Raw genomic sequence first — 27,602 nt, 5'->3', positions numbered from 1 at the left:
AACTTTTGACATCAAGTCAAGAGCAAGCTTATAAAATGAAGATTTTGATAGAAATACATTTTTCTACAACAAATAATCATTTCTGTCATTTAAAACTTCGGTGCTGAGTTGAATGATTAAAACTGAATTTAGCTTAATTCTTTCGTATTATTTTTTTCTCTCTTATTTTGATCTATTTTAAGTTTGGAGTTTTTAAAATAGACACCTTGAAATAAATAACAATGCTGCCGAAAATTCTGTCATCGGAATAAACATGGCGGAAGTGCGGCTTAATAAAAATTATATGAATTTAGAAAACGATATGAACGACTAAGTATTAAAGCGAGAAAGAAACAAAAACCTTTTTAAAAACAAAAAAAAAACACTTTACTGTGAAAGGTAGTACTGAAATTAAAGTCAAAACTCGTTTGATTGCCGGAAGGTAAAGAGAGACTGTAAGGCTATAATTTTCGAAATAACTCGATGTTTCTTCCAGCAATCTAACTAGTTTTGATAATTTCAGTTCTGCCTCTCTCAGCAAGGATGTAAGAATTTTTGGTTCTTGTCTGCTTATTTTCTGATCCGTCACCATTGATGTTATGTGTTGTTGTTGTTTCTATTGCCACTTGCCACATGGGCACTCGGTGAAACCGAGCATATTTAAGGCAGAGTGCGCGCTTCTTGTTTTTCAGTGGCTCCATCCTATGGCCAAGAATTCGACTTCAACCACACACACGTCACAGCCCGTTTTTCATAGGGCGGACCTATTCACACATCCATTCATTCATCCACAGATCGTAATTTTGACCTGAATCAGAGAATGATCGATCTCCAATCCAGTACTCCTAGAGGTATTGATTTGTTATGGGAACATGGAGGACTTTTGCGACTCGACAGATTTAACGTGCATCAGTCACTTTATCTTCGGCCGGCGAGGTACGAACCCACGAACTCTCGGACATGGGCCCAGCGCCCTACCGACCAGGCTATCCCGGCCCTACCATTGGTGTAAATATTAACATCATTTTTGGAAAATCCTTTAAAAATGTATTAAGATCGGTGATTACGTACAAGCATATAAAAAATGACGTTTTCAAAAACAGCAAAAAATGTTACTTTTTGGCAAAATTTAAAAAAAATGAAAAAATGTCTTTTGTTGAATATACAAATCTATATAGATCATGTTTAACAAAAACTGAATATAAAAATTAATAAAGAAAATAATAAAAGAGAATTACAACAAGTACTTCAAAAATATTTTTAAATAAAATTTTTAATTTTTAAAAACCAACTTTTTAAATTCAGATACATTTTAAAATAGTCTTTTTGGGATTTGAAGACGGAGAAAGAGGAGAATAACAATTTTATTGAGGACCATACAGAGAGTATTTTTTTTTATATCTTCGTGTCCTAATCCTAGCTTTTATTAAAAATATTTATAACATTTTTATTTTGTATATCCGTTCTGCATTAATCATGGAAATTTGAATTTAATATACTCTCAATCAAATACTCACTCTGAAATCTTAGAGGAGATATTAGGGTAGAGAGAGCCAGTCTATTGTTTGGGCTCGGAAAACTTGTTCAAAGATGGGGGTTACCTTTTTGGCGGAAGATTTATAGCTGGCGGTCGCGCCGTACAGGAATATTTTTAGGAGTACCTAAAGATTTTTCTCTCTTTTTTTATTTTATTTTAAATGCTTTCCCAATTTTATTCGTGATTGTAAGAAATAAGTTTTCTAATAAAAATACATTATAATAAGTGCGCTACATTTAATTATTTGCTTTTAATTGCTGCATTGCTTTAATTGCTTTGCTTTTAAAGCTATTAACATATTAGTTAAGCATGATTTTACCAAACAATGAAATAAAAATAATGATTTTTTGAATCGAAGATGCATTTGAAAGTATGTAAAATATAAAGAAACAATTGCAAATGATTATATGTATTAATTATTTATTTTTTTCAAAAGGTCATAAAAGATAAGAATCTTTCTCTATCAAATGAATCCGCAGTAAAATGCTTAGAGCATAACACACTATTATTGGATGCTGTGAATTCTTCTCTGTGGACATTTACTTCCTATACTTTTCGTTTTATCTCATCTTTAGGAAATCTACGTATAAACAGTTAGCTATTAATACTGGGTGGTTTTAAAATTATTATTAGACAAATAAAATAATAAAGAAACATGCTGAAAATTACGCAACAATTTTTTTCAAAATTAAATTGAAGTTGAAACTATTAACTGAAATGATTTGAAAAAAAATCTCATAATACACTACACATTTAGTATCTGATTTTTAAAATGCAGAATATGTGTGAATAAAAAATTTTACAAGTTTATATTTGAGTTAAATAATTACGTAAATTGTTACTAAAAACAAAGTAATTTAAAAGAAAATGTGTGTCTTCTATTAGTACAAAGAAGAATTATTAATTCAGGTTCAGATCGATGGGTCAGCTTTTTCATGAAGTAAAGGCGGGCGGTACGCAATGCTAACCACATTGTCGCTATTATGACTGTTGATCATTAAATTGTGCTAGCTTAACCTTTATGACTTTCAGGCACAAAAAACTATTTTTTACATGAAATGTACTTTTATATCTTTTTAAGTCTGTACAACTAAAATATATAATTAAATTCACTTGGAATTATTAAAAAAACATTATTTTAACGCATCATTATAAGTTATAGAGCGAAAATAAAATGCGATTTGTTTGTAAACATTGGCGTGAAAAAAATGCGCCAAATCCGATGCGCTTGCTCATCAAAAAAGGAGTAAAAATATCAGAATATTTATCTCAATATGAAATTTAATTGTAATGAAAATACCTATAAATGTTAATTACATTATAATCTATTAATTTGAATAAAAATATAAAAAAAATAATAGCTATTTTGCTAGTTAAAAACCAATTAAATTCATTTCATAACCTGACATGCTAACATAAAAATTGCAAATAAATGCTTGTAAGTGAATATAAAAGTATAAAAATATTATTTGTGAAATGTGAAATGTCCTCCTTGAATGAATTTTTCGTCTCACCCGTATGCACAGCAGTATACTACCATTTTTTTAAAATTTTATAGTGCAAAACGCAGCTCATCAATCCACCTCCATAGTAAAAGACTGGGGATAGGGTTTACTGGAGGAAAAGTCGTCCAGGAATCACGTGACGATGTTCTTTGCAACGAGGGATGGGGGACTGGTTCTCTCTGGTACTTCCTGCTTTCCTACCCTTCCCGTGACGAATTTTGGAGTTCGATAATTGATGTCACTGCTTGAAGGGGGTTGAAATTTTGACGCACAGCCCGAAATTTTTGCGCAGTTCAGGCCAACCCCAGTCGAACGATAGTTCGGAAATTTTTTACAGTTAACGAAATAAGTGCTGAAATTAATACATCAATAACAATAATAAAAATATTAGTGTCATTACTTATTATTTTCGAGAATACAATTAATTAATATTGATAATTAACCCCTTGGGGACGGGTGATTCAGAAAAGCATTCGTACAAAATCAGGATCAGGACGTAATTAAATAAAAAACGGTAACTTAAATGTAGTCGTTTCTAATTTGACAGAATTTGCTTTAACTTTAATTATTGTTAGTTTAATCATATAACTATATAATCAATGTTAGTTCATAGTATAACTAAATAGTTTTATTTTGAACGAAGTAATGGTGAATTAAATAAATCAAACAACTGTCACTCCGCCCACAAATAAACTGCTAAAGAATTACTTTGATTACCAGTTTTATCTTTTTACCCTGGTTGATACGGTTTTATGCTGGCACGTATTTGTGACAGTCGGCGCGAAAGGGTTAATACAAGTTGAAATAAAAAAATGAGTTTTCTATTAAAGAGTAATGCTAATCGAGAAAAAAAAATACTTAATCGTATATGAGATCCTTTAATCTTTGTTGCATAGTTATTGATACCAATGATGTTTAACTGATTTTGGTAATAGGTACAAATTGAAATAAAAAGAAAAGTTTATGCTAATTAAGAGTTAAATTAAGGTAATTATTCGTTAAGGAGAACCATAAAAATCTCTATATTATTTTCTCCAATTATGCTTAAATAATTTTGGTAATAGGTACTACTGGTATGAACTCATATAATTTTATAGGTTCTAAATGTACTGAAATCGGTTTCAGGATACCTTCTACATAGATACCATGGAAATAGGTTTTTTGTATGACCCACCGAAAAGGATTGGTACCGTAGAATGTTGTTAATTATGGTAATTTTTTAACCCTTTAACGAGCCCTTTATTTCTAGTAAAAGTAAATTAAAGTATTTTCGGAATTGAAATTGTTTTAAGAATAGTAATTGATATATATAAAAAAAAGCTCATTTAATTTATAAAAATGCCATTTTTTTGGTGGTAAATATATTTAACATGACCTATTAGGAACTTACTGACTTTTATTTTTCTTTATTTATAAAATAAATTCCGTAAATACTACAAACTTCAAAAGGAATTATGTATTTTATAACTTTTATACGTTTTTTAAAAGTGACAAATGGTTACCAATTTTATTCAAACTCACTTCAAGAAAGCTGAAGTTTTAAAAAATGGAAACCTAAATTAAAAGTGGTAAGTATACTTACCACGGCCTTCAAAAGGGTTAATATCAGAGGAGTCCTAGTCCTAGTGTTCTGATTTTATTGGGCACCTGGGCCGCGAAGCGGCCCCTATCCCATTCATCTGGAATTTTATAACAGTTTTGGTTGAGCAATGAGGTGAGCAGGCAATGGAGTTGCTTTTATGAATGTTTCAAGCTCTTTGCTTGAATAACTAAAAAAGAATCAAAAATAAATTGAGCAGCTTGCTCTAAACTGTGTTTGTTTGATTTTGGAGTTGTTCAGAATTGTATCAGCATGAGTAAACGTTATTTTCAGAAAAGTTGATGAAATTATTTGTTTTGATAGTTATGATATGAGGCGTCGGAGGTGAAATGTGCAGCTATTGGTCTGTAGTTTTTATCTTTGATATAATTTTCAAATTTAAAGATTTCATTAAAATTTGCTGTTTTACATTCTATGGCTTTATCGAAAAAATCTGCATTTAGCTTGTATATATGCTGTGATAGAGTTGGTATTTTGAGATCTGCATGTATATTGGTATTCCGGATGAACCATCTTGCACAGGTTATTTTTCTAAGGATCTTGTTTTGGCATTGGTTTAATTTCTTCAGTAGATGTTGAGGTATCGTTGTCCAGGCAGGTGAGGCATAGGTAAGTATTGGGCGGATCATTGCTGTATATAGTAGCTTCTTTAGTTTAAGTGACATATTCTGATTATATATTAATGGTTGTATGGATATCAGAGGAGTCAGGGCTGTAAGCCTATATTTATCAAGACGGAAAAGAGTAAAAACTGGTGACAAATGAATTTCATTTTTTAGCTTTTTTTCGAGAATAATAAAAATCCATAACAACCAATTATTTTTAACTCATACAATTTTTATATTGAATTGCTTATTTACCGAGAAAAAATTACCTACTTGCCAACTTTTAAACCTTTCAAGAATGGTTTTCGCCAGTGGTAATCAAATGGAATATAAATTGCAATTATAGGCTGAAAAATAAACTGTTATTTGTACAAGCTTATGCAATCTTCAACATCAGTATTACGTATTTTTATATATGCTTAATTTTTTTAAAAATAGTGGTGGATAAAAAAAAGATTATAAATGCAAGGAATACATTAGAAAGCATACATTTTACTACCACTTTAAATATAGAAATAAAATTTTACGCCAAATACGTAAAAGTTGGCAGGTATGAAATTAATTTCAGTGAATTGTTGACCTGGAGCAATAATATTACGCTGGAGGAATTTCGCCAAATGTAATAGCTTAATATTTGACTTTAGCTTATTAGTCTAATGTTCTATTTGTTTAGTTTGAAAATTATACATCACGCTTATTTAGAAAAAAATATTTTAAGCTATGAAAAATATTGATAATAATTTTTAATAACTAAATTTGTTTAAAATGAAATGACTGGAAATTCACACTATACGCACGAGCTCTTGGGTGAAACTACATCACCGATACGTTAATAATGTATTTGGCTCTGGTGTTACTACGCAACTGACAGTATCAAATTGGTTAATCAAATTCTGGGCTGCCAACTTTCAACGCTTTTTTTAAAAATTTAACTTAGTGGTAGCTAAGTTTATGTTTTAATGTATTATTTTTTTATTCATTTAAATTTATTTTCCACACCACTTTATATAAACGATTTAAAAGTTCATATGCAATGCTGTTTTGTTTCAGCTCTCTCGCGATAAGGCTTTTAAAATGCCGCCAAAAATTACCCAAAATCCTAAGAACTTTATAAAATATTTTGCGAAAATCGTAGTAATTAGCAGGCATGTAAATTACATGCACGGGTAACTTTGACCATACAAATGAGCCACTATTCACCTAGAAACAAAGGTCAATAACGAGGTCCTAAAGATCATTGTTGAAGCTGACCCACCTCAGACCATAACAGCAGAAATATACAGCAAACCAGCTCTACGAAATGATGTAAAATGTTAAGTATTTAGAACAACGATCATCCAGAAGAGATTATTGAATAAGCAAAAAAAATAATAATAATTGAATTAAAGGTTCTGTTGCATTTATATATGTACTTGATCTTAATTCAGTCGTGAGGATCTCAAACCTGAAACTAGTTAAGTTCAAAAGGCTACAGATACTTTTTTTTTTCAAATGACACTTATAGTTTAGTTTGTTTTTTGTCTGAGTATACAAGTTTAAAAAGAACATATAGGCATGTGTATATATAATGAAGACCGACCTGTGTCCGGGAACTGGCCTTGCATCAGAAAGATTCTGGGTTCGAAACTCGGGAAAGGCATGGATGTTATTTCATTCTCTGTACTATCTGTCCTTACCGTGGGAGCAACGTTGGCCCCAGGGCCGTAACTACGCCGGGGCAGTCGGGGCACCGCCCCGGGGCCCCGACGGTCAAGGGGGCCCCACATAAAGAGACCACATCATGTTTTTTCAAAATACAGTACTCTAATTATATATACGTAGGAGAGAAATTGTGTTAAGATAGAGTTGCTGAAAATTTTCTTTTTTGTAATTACGTACCTACTATAACATAAAGGAAAGGGTAAAAAACGGTAAAACACCTTTTCGCGAATTATTTCCCTTTCTCAAAAGAACAAACACGCTTTGCAGAGAAGGGGAAAGGCCACAGCTGCATGTAGTTGATTGTTAACACTTTCTGTATATTGCACTTCTGGTTTACTTAGTTGTTTCCTCTACTATCTAGCGTCAGACCCAGTGGCGTGCCAACCAGGGGGAGGCAGAGGGCCCTTCTAAAATTTAAGTGATGGGGCAAACGATGCGTTTCGCCCTTCCTGAAATTCAGACACTCACAAAAATAAAGTAAAATCGGAAATTTAATTTTTTTTCTTCAATTTTGAAGCTATTTTTGAAATAAAAAAACTTTATATTCCACTAACATTTATGTGCTTTGCCTCTTCTGATATTTAGTTATTCGCCAAGACGAAGTCCATTAAAATAGGTAATTTTAGAGAAGAAAAAAAAGCTATTCTTTCTCAGCTTTAAAGTTAAACATCAAGTAGTAAACTTTATTTTGTTATGGGCGATTAATGTTCCAATTTTCCAGTTTCTAATTTTCACTCTTCCGAAATAGTAATGAGGGGGCGAACATAGTGTTTCGCCCCTTTTGAAATTTCGAAGTGCTAAAAAATAATAGAAATTGGTAACTAAAAAAAATTTCATCTTTGAATCTATTTTCCAAACAGAAAACTTTATTTTCTTCTGAAATAAAAGTGAGGGGGTGGGGAATTTGCTTCTCATCTTCTGAAATTTAGACATTAACATTAATAGAATAAAATCAAGTAAAGTAGGAAATTTTAGAAGAAGAAAATTGTTTTATTTCATAACTTTGACGATATTTTCCAAATAGAAAACGTAATTTTCCTCTTAAATTATAGTAAGGGGATTATAGTAACTTTATTTTCTTCTGAGATAAAGTAAGGGGGACTAAAATGTGTTTTGTATCTTCTGGAATTTAGACATTTGAAATAATAAAGTATAGTAATTTTTTTTTCCTTTTTTTTTCTAAAAAAAAACTTTGAATCTATTTTCCAAAAAGAAAATTTTATTTTCCCCTCAATTTAAAGTGAGGGGGCGAAGAATATACTTCACTCCCTCTGAAATTCAGACATTCGCAGGAATAAAGTCAAGTAAAATATATATTTAACTCTTATTTTCGACTTGAAAGCTATTTTCCAAATCGAAAACTTTATTTTCCTCTGAAATTTAATTGAGATGGAAGATAATGTGCGCCACCCCTTCTGAAAATTTGACATTCGCTACAATAAGGTAAAATAGAATTGAGAATTTTAGAAAAAGAAACTACTTTTTTTCCAATTTACTAGCTATTTTCCAAATTGAAGTAGAAATCCCCCCCACAAGAAAAATACCTCGGTTTTGTTTCAATTTTTTTCTACATAATACGACTACACGAAAGGAGTACTAAACTATACTAAAACACCAAAGGAGAAGAGGAGCACATCATAAAAAAATATAACAAGTGTTTAGAAAACTAAAATAAGTACCACTGTTTTGCATCCTGAAAAATGCATCCTACACTGAGACTAATAGATATATTTTAAAGAATCTTTTGACTGTGGGTGGTATGAAGGTGTTAAAACCTTCATACCACCCACAGAGTTGACCCACAGTTATCTGATTCCTCAAAAAATAGCCATCTCCTTTTACACCATGGGAAAATGACCTTTTGCTTCTTTAAATTGCCTTAATCATTTTTATGACCCTGGGCTCTTTTGTGGCAATTACCTAGATGTTCTAGGAAAACAGATGTAAGCTTTTAAGGGATCCAAGGGGATGACTCTTGTTGACATTTACTTAGGTCATTTTGTCAAGGGATTTTTTCTGAGACAAACGTAAAACGTTCCAGTTAAATTCCAGTTTTTAGCTCATTTAATTGCATCATTTAAACTAACCATTTTTAATTCAGATATAAATTTTCTGTTAGCTTTTATTTTATTCAATTTTTGAAATTAAAATTTAAATTTAATTAAGAGTTATTGAAATTACTTGCAACTTCCTTTTTTTCAAACATAAATCATGATATCAATAATTCCCATTCTTAATAAAAATTTTCTTTGGAAAACAAGAAAACCAAATGTAAATTTATTTATAAGGAGGTAAGTAAATGTTTGCATTAACTCATTTAATACATTTAAATTTTATATTTATATACTGTTCTAATTCTTATATAAGAATGGTAACATAAAAATTGCTTTTTTTTATGTTCGTATATAAAATTTTATTTGTATAGTAAATACTTTAATTGATAATTTTACTGCTTATTGTGTGCATGGATTTTGTTCTTATTTTATATTTTTCAAATTATTAAGACCTTTAAATTTTTTAAATTGAAACTTCGAATTTTTTGAGTTTTTAACAATTTTGTTTTCATTAAAAAGTGAAACGCAATCTTTATTTTATATAAAAAAAAATCATATTTAATTAAATAAAAGAACGCATTTAATTTAATAAAAAAGCTATGAATATCAGCTTAGAAATCCGTAGCAATTAAAATTCGTTTCCAAGACAAACCATTAAAAAGAATTTTTTTTTTAAATTAGCATTTGCTAATTATGCTTTGACTTTTTCTCATTTCTCTTTCATAAAAAAACTATTACTCTTTGTCATAATTTTGTCACATACGATTACATGGCGTCATGAATACATAGGCCAAATATTCAAGAACGATTTTCTAGGGACCTGTCCATATTGGAGTAAGGCAACTTTGTTTTTGTTAATCGATGTATATAGAGAAACAATTTCTGAATATTTTTTCAATTAGGACTGTAGATCAATTAGGAATATTTTTTCAATTAAAATGTGGGTACATGTGCCGATAGAAAAAAAAAAGTCTACAATTTCCTTCAGTTTCCATAACGCGATCAAAAACTTTTAGATTTGAAACTAAAAAATAATTTTAATTTTTAAAATGGTTTTGTCTTGAAAAGACCTTCCTAACGATATAGTAACCGGATTTAACAGGTTTATAAAATTAATATTTTATGATTAGCATTATATTTAGAGGAAAAGGAGGCTACTGTGGACATGGGGGACAGGAGTGGACAACATGAATAGCTATTTTCCCCCAAGTCAAATTCCCTCGGTGAGATGTCGTAAATTGGTAACATTTACGTACAGTGAACCAAAAAAGTACCACCCTGAATAACTTTTGATTTAATGATCGGATCTTCACGTTCTAGGACTCCATCTTAATAATTCGAAGGTGTGACATCAAATATGCAAATTAATTAGTGCACGATATTTTATTTTAAGTTACGTAATCAGACACACAAACATACTTTCTCTGAAGAAACATAACTTTTGTTCAACAGATTCGATTTTCTAACCCCCATAATATAGGAGGTAGCTGTAATCTGGGGAATATGGTCGCAATAGTTGGGTCGGGTGAGCTATCCAAAGTTTGGACCCCCAAATGTTAATTTTATTTTTCTGGATTTCACTGCAGATCGAGAGCTTTTTAAGGGAATTGAAAAAATTTTGCACACGATTATAAAATTCTGTTATCTAACGATAATTCCATGCAAAAAATAACTTTTAGTAAATATTTATTATTTTTTAATTAATAATAGTCTGATGTTGATCATTTACGTCGCACTAGTGCTGCACAATAGGCTATTGGCGACGGTCTGGGAAACATCCCTTGAGATTTGATCCTTTGTAGAGGGGATGGCACCCCCGCCCGGTGACCTGCATCCGAAGTCGAGCACTTTATCGTAGAAGGGTTTAACGGGGACCAATACCGCACACTCTCGGTCCCTACGCAGACACCGTGTCTTAACGATCAGTCCTCTTTGGGACAATAATAGTCTGAAAACTTTTGAATCGTAAGGCATACAGTTTTTTTTTGTATCATTTTAAAGTATCGAATTCCACATGGAAAATACAAATTAGAGCAAAATTGGTTGAATAGTGCATTAGTTCCTGAGAAATCGAGTTTTATAAGTACGACTTTTTTAAAATTTAATTTCTCAGGATTAGTCTATTTCTCTGAAATTTTGCATTTTGTCATGTTTAAAACTTACAATGTTTTGCAGTCAAATTTATATGCGTACAAATAACTTGTTTTCATAAATATATTCTCGAACATAATACATAAATAGCTAAAATGGCGGTTTGAGATGGAGTACTGAAAGTTTTTGAAAGGCCCCCCGCCAAAAATGTTTGCCCCAGGGCCCAGAGGGATGAAGTTACGGCACTGGTTGGCCCACCTAATATGGTGCCTCTGAAAAAGTGGCCAACAAATCTGCCCTTTAGATACCTGGTTGACGAAAGGTCATTCCTCAGGCAGACATTTGTCTGCTCCTTTGAAAACAACACTTAAAAAAACATATGACCTTAACGTATCCGGTGATAAACTGAAATATACTACTGTTTGTCTGACCGGTACTCTGACCGCCTCTAAGTCTGCGGCAGTCTGGTGCTATGGAAACAAGAAGAGGCCATTTTAGGGAGGGTAGCTTTGATGAAAGACATCTCTTCTCTCGCCGAAACCAGTCCTAAACAGGGATCCCGCATCCCTACTTGAAATTATCATACCTCGTTACCATAGTCACCGCCACAGCTCCAGACGAATGTCTGGCAGAGTACCTATCTTAGACAAACTATATGTCATGTATCTTTCTACCTTTCCCTACATTGCAGAGAAACAGGGCACTTAGAATTCATTGGAGTGAATTTTCAAAAAATTCTCGTTGGGATTATATTATTAAATAGTATAAAAATTATTGCTGATAGAGAGAAACCTAGTGCAGATTTGAAATCAACAACGCAAAAATTTAGAAGATGAGTACAAAAATCTCATGCAACAGAAAAAAAAGAAAAAATTGTCCATCTGTGTAATTTTTTAAGGATTTTTTTCCTTTCACTTTTTCGCCTTTTTATAAAATTTCAGCATTGTGTTTATGTATTGTTCCATTGCTCTTAATTTCTTCAAACCTAAAAATTTGATGTATTATTGCATTTCATTATGAATTCTATTGCTCTCAATTTTTCAAACCTGAAAATTTCATGTATTATTGTATTCTATCATGTATTCTATTGCTCTCAATTTTTCAAACCTAAAAATTTTATGCATTATTATATTCTATTATGTATTCTATTGCTTTCAATTTTTTCAAGCCTAAAAATTTTATGTATTAGAGGCTTCTTACGATGCTTAAAAAATTTAAAAACGTGGAAGAAAAATAAGTAATAATAATTGCATCATGTAATGTTTGTAACCAACACAATATTCTGATAACTTCAAGTAATTACACTGCTCAAAATTATTAGGGGAGCACATGGCTCCCCTAATTTTTTTGAGCAGTGTATATCCAGATAAAAAATTTATGGATTTGAATTTTTAACATTAAAGCAGAGCTGCAAACAATTGCGGTTTTTTTTTCAAAACATTTTATAGAGTGGTAGACAATTGAAAACTAAAGGTTTCAGAATTTTTGATTATATTGCCAACCTTTTGAAAGACTCACCATGGGAGAACAGGAACAAAGTGGCGTTTCACATGAGCTTTTGAATCATTTACTTGTAATGGTATGAAAATTAATTTTAAATCAAATTTACGAAACAAAGAATTATACATTAAAACTTAAACATAGTTACCACTGAAAAGAGTGTTTCCCCAAAGCGTTGAAAGTTAGCAGACCTGTTAAAGTGAAAGCTAATACAAAGAAATTTGTGTCTTTCTTTCAAATTACATTGCTGCTATCATTTTATTATTCCATGGAGTGTACGAACCCTGATTATTGATTTTAAGTAGATTAGATAAATTGATGAAATTCTTATTTAAATGAAATTAAACACATCCAATATTTTGAAACAAATAACAGCATGAAACTCATGTTGAGCAGATGTACAATGACGCCGTTCGTAAACTAAAATTTTTTTCTTTCATCGTCACGTTTATTTAAAAGAAAAATACAAAGAGCACATGTTATTTTAATAAATTGTTTCAGGTGCAAAATAGACCTCACTGTAAGATTAAAATCATGGAAATAACAACCAAAAAAATTTAACTGTAAGCTTTTTTCGACCAATCAGAAAACAGGTAGAATTCTCAGGTGGAATGAAATATTTCTCTATTGACTGAGCATTAAAATCTTTACTACTACTATGTTTTTCGAAATTTCGATAATGTAAAATAATTTGTTAATTTAGTTTTGTTCAAAATTTCAACTTTAGATGATTCTTAAAAATGTTAGTATCATTTGCAGCCTCTATATTCTTTGTTAATTTCATTAAGAAGGATATTAAGGTGTCTTTACACCTATTGAATCATTTCGTTAACAGTTTATGGGTTTTTTTGGAATATAGGTGTTTGTTTTATACTCACGTAAGTACAATAAAATTTGTGAAACACCTGGTTGAAATGAAAAACACGATTCTGTAAATATTCTTTTGCACAGGTAACTTGGTGAAAAAAGATAATATTTTTCTTAAAACCATCAGGATATATTGTGTTTCTTTTGGATAAAGATTACGCATTCTAAAATGATTTTAAAAATTTTAGTTCCTGTGGTGGTAGCTGTTCTGTATCTTATCACCTTTGGTATGTTTATTTTTAAATATATTTAATTTAAATACGTTCGAATTCTTATACCACGGTGGTCTGAAAATGCTTCTACCTCAAAAGTGGTGATACATTTACACTTAACTTTAGTGTATATTTTCTTCTATTACTTACCACTTCATATTGAAAAAATTATATTTTAGTACTTAGAAATATTTTGCCTCGCCAAGATAAACATGTCCTTTCCAGCATTTGAGGTTTTCGCAAAATGTTTTTACAGTGGTAGTAAACTAATGCAGATACATCTGAAACAAATACAACATTGATGCATCTTTATTAGGACTTGAGAATATAACCGTATTTCTTACTGTCTTCTTATTTATCTGTTTATTTATTTATAGATAATAGTAAGCAGAATTTATTTAGTTCTAACTTATTATATTACTCTCTCCGTTCCAAATTAGTTGCCATATTTAGGTCGAAAATTTTGTCCCTGCTACATTCAGGCCGAAAATTTTTTTCAAAATTAGTTGCTGCATTTAGGTGGAAAAGTTTATCCAGAATTAATTGCTGCATTTAGGTGGAAAATTTTATCCAGAATTAATTACTACATATAGGTGGAAAATTTTGTCCAGAATTATATATTACATATAGGTGGAAAAAATTTTTCAAAATTAGTTGCTGCATTTAGGTGGAAAATTTTATCCAGAATTAATTACTACATATAGGTGGAATATTTTGTCCAAAATTAGTTGCTGCATTTAGGTGGAAAATTTTATCCAGAATTAATTACTACGTATAGGTGGAAAATTTTGTCCAAAATTAGTTGCTGCATTTAGGTGGAAAATTTTATCCAGAATTAATTGCTACATTTAGGTGGAAAATTTTATCCAGAATTAATTACTACATGTAGGTGGAAAGTTTTATCCAAAATTAGTTGCTGCATTTAGGTGGAAAATTTCATCCAGAATTAATTACTACGTATAGGTGGAAAATTTTGTCCAAAATTAGTTGCTGCATTTAGGTGGAAAATTTTATCCAGAATTAATTGCTACATTTAGGTGGAAAATTTTGTCCAGAATTAATTGCTGCATTTAGGTGGAAAATTTTATCCAGAATTACTTACTACTTATAGGTGGAAAATTTTGTCCAGAATTATGTATTACATATAGGTGGAAAATTTTTTTCAAAATTAGTTGCTGCATTTAGGTGAAAAATTTTATCCAGAATTAATTATTACATATAGGTGCAAATATTTTTCAAAATTAGTTGCTGCATTTAGGTGGAAAATTTTATCCAGAATTAATTATTACATATAGGTGGAAAGTTTTGTCCAAAATTAGTTGCTGCATTTAGGTGGAAAATTTTATCCAGAATTAATTGCTACATTTAGGTGGAAAATTTTGTCCAGAATCAATTGCTGCATTTAGGTTGAAAATTTTATCCAGAATTAATTACTACATGTAGGTGGAAAATTTTGTCCAGAATTATGTATTACATATAGGTGGAAAATTTTATCCAGAATTAATTGCTACATTTAGGTGGAAAATTTTGTCCAGAATTAATTGCTGCATTTATGTGGAAATTTTTTTTCTAAAATTGGTTGCTACATTTCAAGTAGGCGGATACATAAATAAACTTCAATACAGTTTAGTACATCGAAACCAGTAAAATTATACCACCAATGAATTCACGATTCATTACATTTATATAATGACTGGCGACTTTTCTCGAGTCTTTATAAATTAATTAGTGACTTAAGAACGTGCGAGCTGTTAATTTTTTAAAAATTAATTTGGCTTTGATTTAAGAAGGGAATATGCTTAGTAAGTACATGAAATTTGTTGATTAATAGCATAACATCCTGAAATCTCTGAAAAATGTTCAAACAAACATCATTCAATCATCAGTATTAATAACCAGTACAAAAGTACTCAAATGTAACAACTAATTGCGAACAAAAGAAGTATAACATCACTATTGCTATCACCAGAATTTTTTCTCAAGCTAATTAAGAGTATGCATAAATGGTAATAATAAATTACGTTAGAGCCACCTTTTATTTGTTAGTACTAAATAAAATCATTATGAATGTGATAGGTGCTATCAAGATCTGTCACAGAAACTTACGACAAACCAAGTCACAGATTGAAAATCCCTAATTACAACAATTTTAAATACGATGGAATCCTTCGTAAAGACGGCGGGAGCGCAATCTTCATTCTCAAAAAATATAGAACATTAATCTACAGCATCAGTACAAATGGCAATAGGAAAGAGACTCCTATTACTATCCTACTATAATTTTTTCCCAATGATCGGCTATTGGGGAATGACCAAAGACATGCAGGCCTTCGAAGAGCAGATTTGTTGGTCACTTTTCTAGAAGCACCATATTAGGTGGGCCAATGTTGGTCCCACAGTAAAGACGGATCGTACAGAGAATGGAAGGACATCCTTGCTTTACCCGGGATTCGAACCCAGAACCTTTCTGAAGCAACCCAACTGGAAAATAGAAATATTAAAATAGTCTCTATTTATATTGCACCTATAAATGATATTAATGAAGATTATTTCATAAATCTTTCTTCATCTAACCTTGACACAATTACTCTTGGCGATTTAAATGCTAAAAATAGTATTTGGGGACGTGAAAAGGACAAAAAATTAGGCAGACAACTGCATGATATTATCAAGAAATTCAGCTTAACTGCTTACTCCCCTGAGCAACCTACTTTCTCCCATCATTCTGGTCCCATATGAAGTTTTTGATATAATGATTACTAATTTCTCATCACCTTTTGCCATCGAAACGTTAAACGAACTCAACAGTGATCACTTCCCCGTTTGGATCACGACAATTCTAGAAACGAAAGAAAATGATCACTTCAGGAAGAAAGCAGTTTGGCTTCTGTTTCATAATATTCTACACCTGACTAAGACCAAGACTACTGATGATAATCCTTTAACAATTGACGAACATCGATAAAGGCTATCTTAGATTTAACAAACTCTTTTTCAATAGCTCTTGCCGAAGCTACAGAATTTTTTCCCCACCTGTATGCAAGATCTCCCAAAATATATTAGAGACATCATTAAAAAGAAAAACAAAATTAGGAAAAGATTCCAGCAAAAGTTTAGCACGGACTTGAAAAAAAATCAAGCCCAAAAATAAAGATATTAAAGATATGTGCAATAAACACAGTAATGAACTTTGGAACAAGAAACTAAACAGCTTAAATATTACCTATAACTATACTGAATATTACCAGAGCCCTAAAAAGAACACCTTTAAATAACCTCCCACTAAACGGGCCGAACGGCACTGTTTATATTGAAAATGAGAAAACCAAAGTCTTTACTAATCCTATGGAAGTACATTTTAGCAACGATGATGAATCTAACTGCCAAGAATCGTAAATGACACTTATGATGAGATCATCAGCAGAGAGACTAGGAGCACTATTGAACCGACAACAGTAGAAGAGATGTCCGAAATTATTGGACTCAACAACTTGTATCTCCCTGATAAATGGAAGAAATCGGATATTATCCTGTTCCCGAAACCGGGAAAAAGCGCATCTGACCCAAACAATTACCGACTGATCAGCCTGCTATCTATGCTTTCAAAAAATATCACGAAGACTTAATGAATATCTAAAAAATCCTCCCAAATCTGCAATTTGGTTTTCGGAAAAATCTTTCTACCACGAAACAAATAATTAATATATTGGAAAACAGTAGTAAAGTCAAGTTCAAGTATAACACGGTCCTTATGCTCATGCTCGATATCGCCAAGGCGTTCGATCGAGTGTGGCATTGTGGACTCATTGTCAAGCTGCACATGCAAGATATCCTTGATGATTTACTACTTTTAATCAATTCCTACTTAACAGACTGAAAGTTCAGAACATGATCAATAACACCTACTCTAATTACAGGAAAATTAAAGTTGGTGTGCCACAAGGCAGTATTCTCGGTCCATTATTGTACATACTCATACTGTTCATTTCCTTATTAATAATGACAATCCAAATGAATTCACCGTTCTCTACGCAGATGACGCTGCTCTAATTACAATATCGATCAATCACATCCAAACAGTTAAGCAAATGCAAAATAAAATTACAGAAGTAGAATGCGCTAATTGGAAAACAGAGTCGTATTATTTGTTCGCTTGGGTCATCATAACTGAGTCACATGCAAAGTAGTTGCCGGACTATCTATCGCTTACATAACCTTCCCTTTATCGTTGACAGATTTTTGTAAATTTCGAGTAAATATGTAAATAGTTACATAGAATAGTTTTTTTTTAATTACACCTGCGTAAATCTTAATATTATTTGAGCTATATTCTAACGTTCTAATAGGTGCTATCAAGTGAAAATATTTTAGAATATTTTTGCTCCAACATTAATCTCAGGCAACATAAAAAGTTTTACTTTTACTTTATTTATAAAAAATTGGGCACCTGGGCCGCGCAGCGGCCCCTATCCCATACATGTAGAAATTTACATAAGTTTAAAGTGATAACATTTTGAATTTAGCAGTCGATGTGGTTGCTAATACAAAATTACAAGCACTTTGCTTGGGTAAATAAACATTTGAATATCGAAACTAAATTTACACATATAAATATAAGCATATAAATATAAACATAATTTGGAATATATATATACATAGGTTGACATAGATAAACATAGTAGATATAACATTTGACTATAGCATCTAAATTGACACATATTGACATATATAAATATAAACACAATTTGAAATATATATACATAGGTTGACATAAATTAATATAGTAAATATAACATTTGAATATCGATTCTAAATTGACATCTGTTGATGTATATAAATATAAGCGAAATATTGTTCATTAAATACAATAGAATTTGAAAAGAATTTAACGTGCATAAGTTGATAAATATATATGCATAAATTGGCTATATTATCAGAAAATAAAATTTGATGTAATTTAATGTAACATAAGTAAAAGTCTACTGTGAAAAGTTCACTGAATTTAACTTGAGAATCTTGATAATCTTGAGATAAGAATAAAACTCACTGGGTTTGAGATGATTCCCCGATGAAACATAAAAAGTTATATCAATTCATACATCATATAATTAATTATTTTTATTTTATTATGGTAAAGGTTTATACTAATTTTGTTTAATTTGTTAATAATTTACAGCTCAAAGCGCTATATTAGTATTACATGCCACACAGCAACTACTACTATATATACTACAGAGAGGCACAAGGGCGCCGGCAGCGGGGTGCAAGGGGGTGCAATTGCACCCCTCTGGCTTTATTTATAAACAATTATAGAGTATAAAAAAAAAATTTATTAAAAATATTTTTATTCGAAAACAAATAATTAAGTAATTATTGATACGAAACAATTAAAAAAATTTTTAATCAAGCAAGATTTGTAATCGTCTTGTTAGCTGTCCAAATCTGCTTTTGTTCAATGAATTCTGAGTTATCTTTGATTCTTTTCTTATGCACACTGAGCATAACTACTTAATCTCTCGTGAGGCATTGTAGACCGATTCCATATTTTGGTGTGTCGCATTGTACTAAAAGTGCGCTCAATAGTGCAAGTAGTAGCTGAGGCCAAGAGTTAGGCCAATTTTGATTGCCTCCGCTACAGCTAGATAAAACGGTGTGACCTTAATAACTAAATCGATGTATTCGAGGGATTCATAAGAATTTTCACTATTCCTCCACATTTCGTACCACATAAATTCGTACTTTTTTTAAAAATATCTTGTTAACAATGAAGAAGTGTATCTTGAAAAAAATTAACAGATGAAAGTACATGTAATAACAAAACAAAATGTAATAACAGAATATTTTTAAAAAAAAATTTGGGGAGGGGGGTAGTTTGTTAGAGGGTTGCACCCCTTTTATATTATTCTGCCGGCGCCCTTGGAGAGGCAATATATCCAATCACGAAATCAATACAATTTACTAAGTCAATATTGATAACTAGGAGGTAAAAGTGAAAAAGTAAACAGTTTTGTTTATCTTGGTTCTGAAGTCAACGTTAATAGCAATATCGCACCAGAAATACAAAGAAGAATCAATAGTGCAAGTAAATGTTTTTATGGATTAAAAAAATATTTAAAATCAAACCTACTAAAAAGAGATACTAAACTGTTAATTTATAAATGCTTAATCAGACCTATCCTAACATATGCCTCAGAAACTTGGACAACAACACAGAAAGATGAGAATTCCTTGGGAATCTTCGAACGTCGGATCCTAAGATCCATTTTTGGGGGCAAACAAGTTGATGGTACTTGGTACAGACGTTCAAACTCGGAACTCTATCGGGCCCTTAGAGAGCCTGATGTTGTCAAGTATGTAAAAATCCAAAGAATTAAATGGGCTGGTCACATCATTCGAATGAACAGAGAGCGTTCGACAAACATAATTTTTTCGGCTCAGCCCATCGGATCAAGGCCCAGAGGTCGACCAAAGCGGAGATGGGCCGACTGCGTGGAAAGAGACTTTTCAGTCTTAAAAGTCTCAAACTGGAAGACAACTGCCAGGCGGAGGCAGGCCTGGAGGAAGTTGATTGAGAAGGCTAGGGCCCACCCGGGGCTGTCGTGCCATTGAGGAAGGAAGGAGGTAAAAAAACACACTGAACCTTTACTTCATTAATTCAAATTGGAATAGCGCAGAAGGCAGCTGAAACCAAATTTGTATTATATAAACTAGAAATAAGGCATAAATTCTTAATAATTAAAAAATAAAATATAATATATAATAAAATACAAATGTGTGTTTGCAGAACAGTACTTCATCAGGGGACACACTGCCTTTAAATACTTCCACTTTTAGTAACTGTTACTTTGATTAGATTATTTATATATTGTGCTTTAAGAAGGTGTTTCACTCAATTGTTGATTTAATTGTTGATTTTAAATTGTGGTAATAGTTTTTTTCTCGTCTTTTCATTAAGGGGCCTCGGGGCATTGTTAGTTTTGGTTAAATCCACTAACAACAAAAAGGTTCCTGTGTGTTTACAGGCAGTGTGTCCCCTGATGAAGTATTGTTCTGCAAACACACATTTATATTTTATTATATACTATTTTTAATTTTTTAATTATTAAGAATGTATGCCTTATTTCTAGAGAGGCAATATATTAATATTTAAAAGTGATCAATTACAGCAATTATTGTAACTGAGATTAAATGTAAACATGATTATAATTGTAATTATTAGTCATAATTGTTTTTACAATCATAATCATAAGTTAGGATTACTTGTAATTATGATTTCAAATAATTGGTTAATTGTAATTAGTTCTATTTTGCTAAACTCCTACAAGAAATAACAATACATAAAAGTTATGCGCATGAATTACATTCGTTATTTATTTTTTAACGAATTACATTCGTTGCATTGTAATACGTTAAAATTTTATTAAATTAAACTTAATGACATTTCCAAAGAACTTAATTTAAGCTTGATCTATGGTCAAGTCATCGAGACTTGAAAATGATTATTTTTACCCATGAACATGCTTTCCAACTTATCCCGCTTTTGGCGAGAGATTTTTCCTAAATATTTAAAGTGGAGCTTGCCACTTATGCTTTGATTTTTGGTTTAATTTCGTTTTTCCTTTGGATTTAATTTCATTTTTCTTATATACCATCACTAAATAAGAAGAAAAAAACATATTAAAAGTTACACCTTTCTACCAATAAAATGTTCCAATTAAAAAAATAATTTATCTGTGGAAAAAAATTTAAAAAAAAATAATTCGTAGAATCCTTTTATAACGTTCAAATGAAAGCTTGATTTAAGCCTTTCCGGAACCATGTAGCCAGTATGGCAACACTAATTCTACAATCATTACAAACCACTAGAAATGCAAAACTAATTGCTTTTAAACGCTTAGCAACCACTATTCTCTAAACAGCAATGAGCTAAATTTTGTCGCTTCTGTTTGAATGTGCGTCTAAGGTCGTCGCGCTTGCTGATGCTCTGCCTAATTAAAATTTTCAATCAAAATTTTCTATTCTGGAACGAGTTAAACATTTTTCAATATCAGCGCACAACTAGCTTGTACGACAAAATTAATTTAATAGTGATTAAGGCTTAGTTAAAAATGCATTATTGTTATCTGTTTTCATTTCATTTTAGTAAATAGTATTTATATTATATAACTTGTTTTAATGAATAATGCTCACAGTTATTGGTTATTGTAAATATTTTCATACTGCATTATCATGGATTACTTTACAATTTACTCTTTTTATTAATATCTATTGAACAATAAAATTTTTTAAATTTATAGCTTGATTAGGTAAATAATTATTGAATAATTATTACTTATGATAATATAAATACAGTGAAACCTGCCAAGTTGACCACCCTTGTAAGTTAGACACTTGCATAAGTTGACCTCAATTATCAAGAACGGAATTTTTCCTGTATAATATAAAGAATCAAAACCTTTGTAACTTGACCACCTATTTATCTTGTATGTTGGCCACTGAAATAAGTCAATTTTGTCTAGGAGTATTATAAAATTCTATTCTAAAAAATTCAGAAAATTTTCTATCATTTTGCAATGTTTGTCAAAATTTCACTTGTTTGGTGAAATAGTGTAAAAAGCTAATCTAAACCCTTTTGCGAGTTGACCATATGGGGAAACTGTAGGGGGTCAGCTTTTGAGAATTGTTACACAGGTGTGTTAGTTGAAAAGTTGCTCTTTCAATTGCAATAGTGTGTATTTGAATAAATGAATGGTCTGAAATATGCTTTGATCTTTTACTTGAATTAATTCTTTTCAGTGAAGTCATGTGTGAGGTTCTTCCTTTGAAATTTGCTGAGTAGTTTAAAATGACTTATTTTTCTTAGCAAGTTTTATTTATTTTAAGAGGAGTTTTTAAGCAAGGGGGAAAGTTTGTGAAAAACTTTAAAATAAAATGGCTCCAAAAAGAAAGCTAGTTGAACTTTCAATTGATAAAAAAAATATGAAATATTAAACTTAATTGAAGAAGGAAAAAGTCAGAGAAAATTGGTCGAGATTTACGGAATTTCTAAGACTGTAGTGTTCAATATAGTAAAGAATACAAAAGAAATTTCACGAAAAAAGTTTTTTTACTTAGCACCTAAATTATATAATAAATTACCATTTCAGTTGCAAAACATCCAAATATATTCTTCGTTTAAGCGTGCTTTATTTCAATTTGGGATGAACATTGACGATTTAGATCTCTATTTTTTACTTTAAAAGAAGCATTTGATTTTTTATACCAGTCTTGCGCCAATCCAAATGAATTTCTTATGTTGCCTTTGTTATTGTTATTTTTTTTATATAGTTTCATGCATTTTTTTTGTTTTCTATTATTACAGTGTTCAACAATATATGACGTCTTATGATGAACAAAATAGTTTATGATTGTAATACCCCCCCTTTTTTTTTCTTTTTTTAAATTTCTATTTTAAATTTATTGTATTACTTTTCTTTGTCGCCTGGACAGGATTTTCCTCTTGACGACGAATATATATTCTTTGTATTTATGTGTTTTTGTTCCCAATAAAGTTATATTTGTTTTTAAAAAAAAACTAATTTTGGAGAACTGTGGTAATGACAGAAAAAGAAAACTAAGAGAAACATCGAATGGTCGATTGAAAGTTTTTTAAAAGTATTATATTAAAAATTTTAAATATATAGCAGCATGATATAGGAAACGAAAAAGTAAAGAATGATCCACCCCCTCTATAAGTTGACCACTTGTCTAAGTTGACTACTAAAACAATGCACTATAAGTGGTCAACTTACACAAGTTTTACTGTAGTATAACTTACTGTTCAAATATTGATAACTTTTTCTGATCTCGGGAATTCTTTTAATATTTATTTTAATGGTTTCATTTTACCTTTTGTTTCTATGGGTAAAAGCGATTATTACACTGAAGAACTCTTTTTTTTTCTGTTGCCTGAGATTTTTGACGAGATCTTAGACATTTTTGCGTCGCTGAATTTCAAATTTGTATGATGATCTCCGTATGAGCTATACAGTTCTTATGCAATTCGGAAATACGACACTGATCATTTTTTAAGCATTCACTCGTGTGAATACTAAGTGTCTCCACTTCTCTGCTACATAGGGAGTGGTAGGAAGAAGAGTAGGGGGACACTTATTATTGGCGCTAGTCAATTTAAAAAAATCCTGGACCGTTCACAGATTTGAAATTAGCAAAACGAAAATATTTATGATCAGTTAAAAATCAAAAAAAAAAAAAAAAAAAAAACGAAATTGTTCCCCAGAGTAACTTATTTTGACATACGTTACACTTACTACGGTATTATATTGTTACCGAAAATGGTTTTTTTCAGTGGTAGCAAAAGGGCAAAACTTTTGCTGTTATATTTTATGTAATAAATCAGATTTAAAAGGATTTTTTCAGCCACTACCTAAAAATATTTAAAGCAAGCATATAAAAAAAGAAATTAAAAGGCCATGCACTTTAGAGTCTTCAAAATTTTATAAAAATTCTTAATGTTTAAAAATTTTTACGCTAGTTTTCTACTACTGGAAAAAATATTTTCGCACTAACCTTAAATAATGGAGAGTATGTTTTGATAAAATAAAGACTACTTGAATTCTAGTTATATAAATTATTTAATAACATTGGTTTACCAGCTTTTTTGCCATTAATCTCTACATGCAATTGAGTCTAATCCTGAATCTAAAGTGGAGATCTAATCGGAAATATAAATATAATCGACACGCATGAAATTCATTTTTTTCCTTGTTTCTCAGAAGCTATCTTTAATTCGTGACACTGTTATTTCGCTTTTCACAGTGTATTTTTCCGTTAAGAAAAGCAACAGTTTAAGTACTTTGAAACAAAACTATAATTTTAAACTATAAAAAAAAAAAAAAAAAAAACACGTCACTGTAAAGAATTATCTGGGCTTTAGAATGAACTGACAAACACCATAAATATTTTTTAAATTATTAAACTTTTTTTTAAAATAAAAAATCTCCAATTTAGCGATATTTTTACGCCTAGATTAAAATCATCAAAATCAATACATAATTTTCAACTCTGGTCAACTTTTATGAGTTCAGATTAGACTACGTTGGAATCACTTTTTAAGTATTAAAAAACTGTATCACAATTGCTTTTTATTTTCGCAGAACTGGTTTTTTCAAATGAGAGTTATTTCAAATTCAAATTTAAGTATTTCAAAAGGTGATTTTCTATTTAATGAATTTTCCATATAACGAACTTATTATCGGGATTTAGCGACTTCGTTAAATAGAGGTCTAACTGTTTTAAAAAATCCAAGCAAAACATTATTTACTTAACCAATAAAGAAAGTACTTATGTTTCAAATTGTAATTCACGTTAGAAGACTTAACTTGAATGCTTTATACGAGCTAGAGCAGTGTTTCCCAATCGCCGGTCTACAGGTTAAAATTTTGTAATAAAATTAATATAAACATTATTTACATTCAAATAGGTCTGATAGGTAAATTATCGAGAGAACATGGCAAGAAACGAACTGCATTTAAAAATTTACCTGATTAAAAACTTCATTAGACATTCGTTCCAAAAATACATTAATAGGAAATAAAATTAGTGAAAAAAACAATTTTTTTTCAACGCTGAAAGGCGATTACAGGTTATCCATTGGCAAAATTATTGTTGTCAAATTTTTTTTCCCGTCTACGTTCTTGGGCTTTAGCTTTTTCAGCCTCGGTAAGTTTAGACCTTGGCTTCGTTTTTTATTTGTTTTCTTGCTTCAACTCTAACCTTTGGGACCGTGTCAATCTGTTTGGGACCCTCTTTACTCGTGATATTCACCTGAATTAGTATCGTAAACAATCTAGTTTGAACTGTAGGATGGAATTTCTGATTCTTAATTGGAACAGTAAAAACAAAAATATCGCTCAAATGATGAAAATCTCTTTTATTTACAACTCAAGAAGTATTTATGGGATCACTATGATCCCATATCTCAAAAATAAACTCACCAATTTAGTGCATAACGAAATTAAAAGTGAATAAAACAGTTTTAAAAAAGTTATCAAACAGCAGCTGTCGCCATAGCAACGTATGCAATGACGACGCATGCTCACTGTTTACTATTACTCTTGAACACAGTTGAAAAGTGTGATGACGTCCAAATTCGGTGCGCACTCCATCAAACCCAAAACAACATCCATTTTGCAAATGGGTAATAATCTACTCCAATCGCCTGAACATTGTCTTCTTGTACACACAGTCCAAATACCTTTAAACATGTTTTTTTGAAGTTCTTTCACCTAGGAAAATGAAATAAAAAAAGTCAAATTTAATAGCCTTACTCTTGAAGCAAAGCTATAGTTTTAAACTATATATGCTGTCTGACTGTAAAAAATTTTATTGGTATTAAAGTGAACAAATTAAAAGTTATTAAACTTTTCTAAAAATCGCCTATATGGCGATATTTTCCCACTTAGATTAAAACTATTGAAATAAATGTCTTATTCCCATTTTTGGCCATTTTTTATGAGGCCAAGAGTCAGACCCGCGATGGCTCAGGGGATAGAGCGTTCGCCTTCCAATAAGGTGAACCGGGTTCGAATCCCGGCGATGGTTAGTCGATACGAATTCCGCATCCGGCTTGCATCGACCACAGTGCTGACGTGAAATATCCTCAGTGGTAGACGGATCACGAGTTAGAGACCTCTTGCTGTCAGGCTAATCGTGGGAGGTTTTCTTGGTTTTCCTCCCCATGTAACGCAAATGCAGGATAGATCCATCAGAAAGTCCTTCACGAAGGCAAATTTCTCCCACTGCTTGATCCAAGAGTTCCCTTGTCTTCTGGATTGGGTTCAAAATTATAAAGGTTTAACATTAGTAGTGGTAAAACCAAAATTGGGTCGGCTGTTCAACGACGGTTATAAAATAAAACATTGGAGTAAGACAAAATATTAATAAATTAGACGACAAACGCTTTTCTTTTTAAAACTGTGGTATTTCTTCATATTGACGATTTGCTTCATTTTCAGAATAAAATAGAAGGCTTAAGATTGACTGAACTTAACAGTCAGGAGTAACTGCTGCCAACAGTTGTGAAAATTATCCTATCATTATCAAAAAAGGCATCATTCCATGCAACCACAGAGGCTTCAGAAAACAGCCATAAGCCAACGAGTTTTGATTCCTATCTCATTATGGCAAATAAGATTATATTGAAAATTGTATGTTTTTGAGAAGGCCGATTTTGTAACTGAATGACAAAGATACTGTAGAGGTCAAAATCATTGTAAATCAAAAAATATATTTAAAAAAAAATATGCATCCACTATAAATCTTATGAAATGGTACAAGCGAACATACTTTTAAGGGGATGATTCCCCATTATGCGGTGATATTTTTGATATATCTTGATTAATACATAGTACAAAAGGAAATTAGTGGGAAACTTCTTAACTTTTAGGTATCTTCTACTATCCTTTAGGTTTTGGTAAATGGTGAGCAACACTACATATTTCAAGTCATATATAAATCTTTATCTCAATAGGACACTTTTTTTTTTTTACTTATTCGATTTCTTTTCCTATGATGAGCAAAAAGTAAGTTGCTCCTTGTAAAAATATATTTGGATACCGACTTTTTTAATATTCATGTTCGGTTCATATTGATTTTCTTTCATTATGTCACAAAATCGATGTGGCTTTATTTAACCCTTTCGAAGGCCGTGGGAAGTATACTTCCCACCACTTTTTTACCCCTTTTAATTTAGGTTTCTATTTGTTAATAACTTCAGCTTTCTTAAAGGGCGTTTGAATAAAATTGGTAACCATTTGTTAGTTAAAAAAAACGTATAAAAGTTATAAAATACATCATTCTTTTTGAAGTTTGTTGCATTTATAAAATTTATTTTATAAATAAAGAAAAATAAAAGTCGATAAGTAATACATGGTAGTGTTAAATATATTTA

The 27,602-nt window shown here is 30.9% G+C and overlaps 1 protein-coding gene and 1 long non-coding RNA gene across 2 annotated transcripts in view; one reads left to right on the top strand and one right to left on the bottom strand.

The window, feature by feature from the left end:
* Nucleotides 1–1,509: 1,509 nt before the first annotated feature.
* On the bottom strand, nt 1,510–13,018 carry LOC147804104 (uncharacterized). The gene is made up of 3 exons (XR_015429256.1): nt 12,721–13,018; nt 4,604–4,790; nt 1,510–2,096 (listed from the first exon to the last, which is right to left on the bottom strand). It is a non-coding gene; the product is annotated as an uncharacterized LOC147804104 (long non-coding RNA).
* A 436-nt stretch (nt 13,019–13,454) lies between these two features.
* LOC122269575 (uncharacterized) overlaps nt 13,455–27,602 on the top strand; it is a 34,208-nt gene continuing 20,060 nt past the window's right edge. Inside the window, exon 1 of the mRNA XM_087151984.1 lies at nt 13,455–13,666. Within this exon, the coding sequence (XP_087008110.1) occupies nt 13,609–13,666 (58 nt within the window). The 5' untranslated portion in view covers nt 13,455–13,608. The remainder of the gene's footprint in view (nt 13,667–27,602) is intronic.

This window comes from Parasteatoda tepidariorum, chromosome 9 (assembly GCF_982258835.1).
Source record: "Parasteatoda tepidariorum strain Cologne lab strain chromosome 9, Ptep-v5.0, whole genome shotgun sequence".
Taxonomy (NCBI): domain Eukaryota; kingdom Metazoa; phylum Arthropoda; class Arachnida; order Araneae; family Theridiidae; genus Parasteatoda; species Parasteatoda tepidariorum.
The sequence above is the reverse complement of the archived record's forward strand: the minus strand, read 5'-3'. Positions and strand labels throughout refer to the sequence as shown.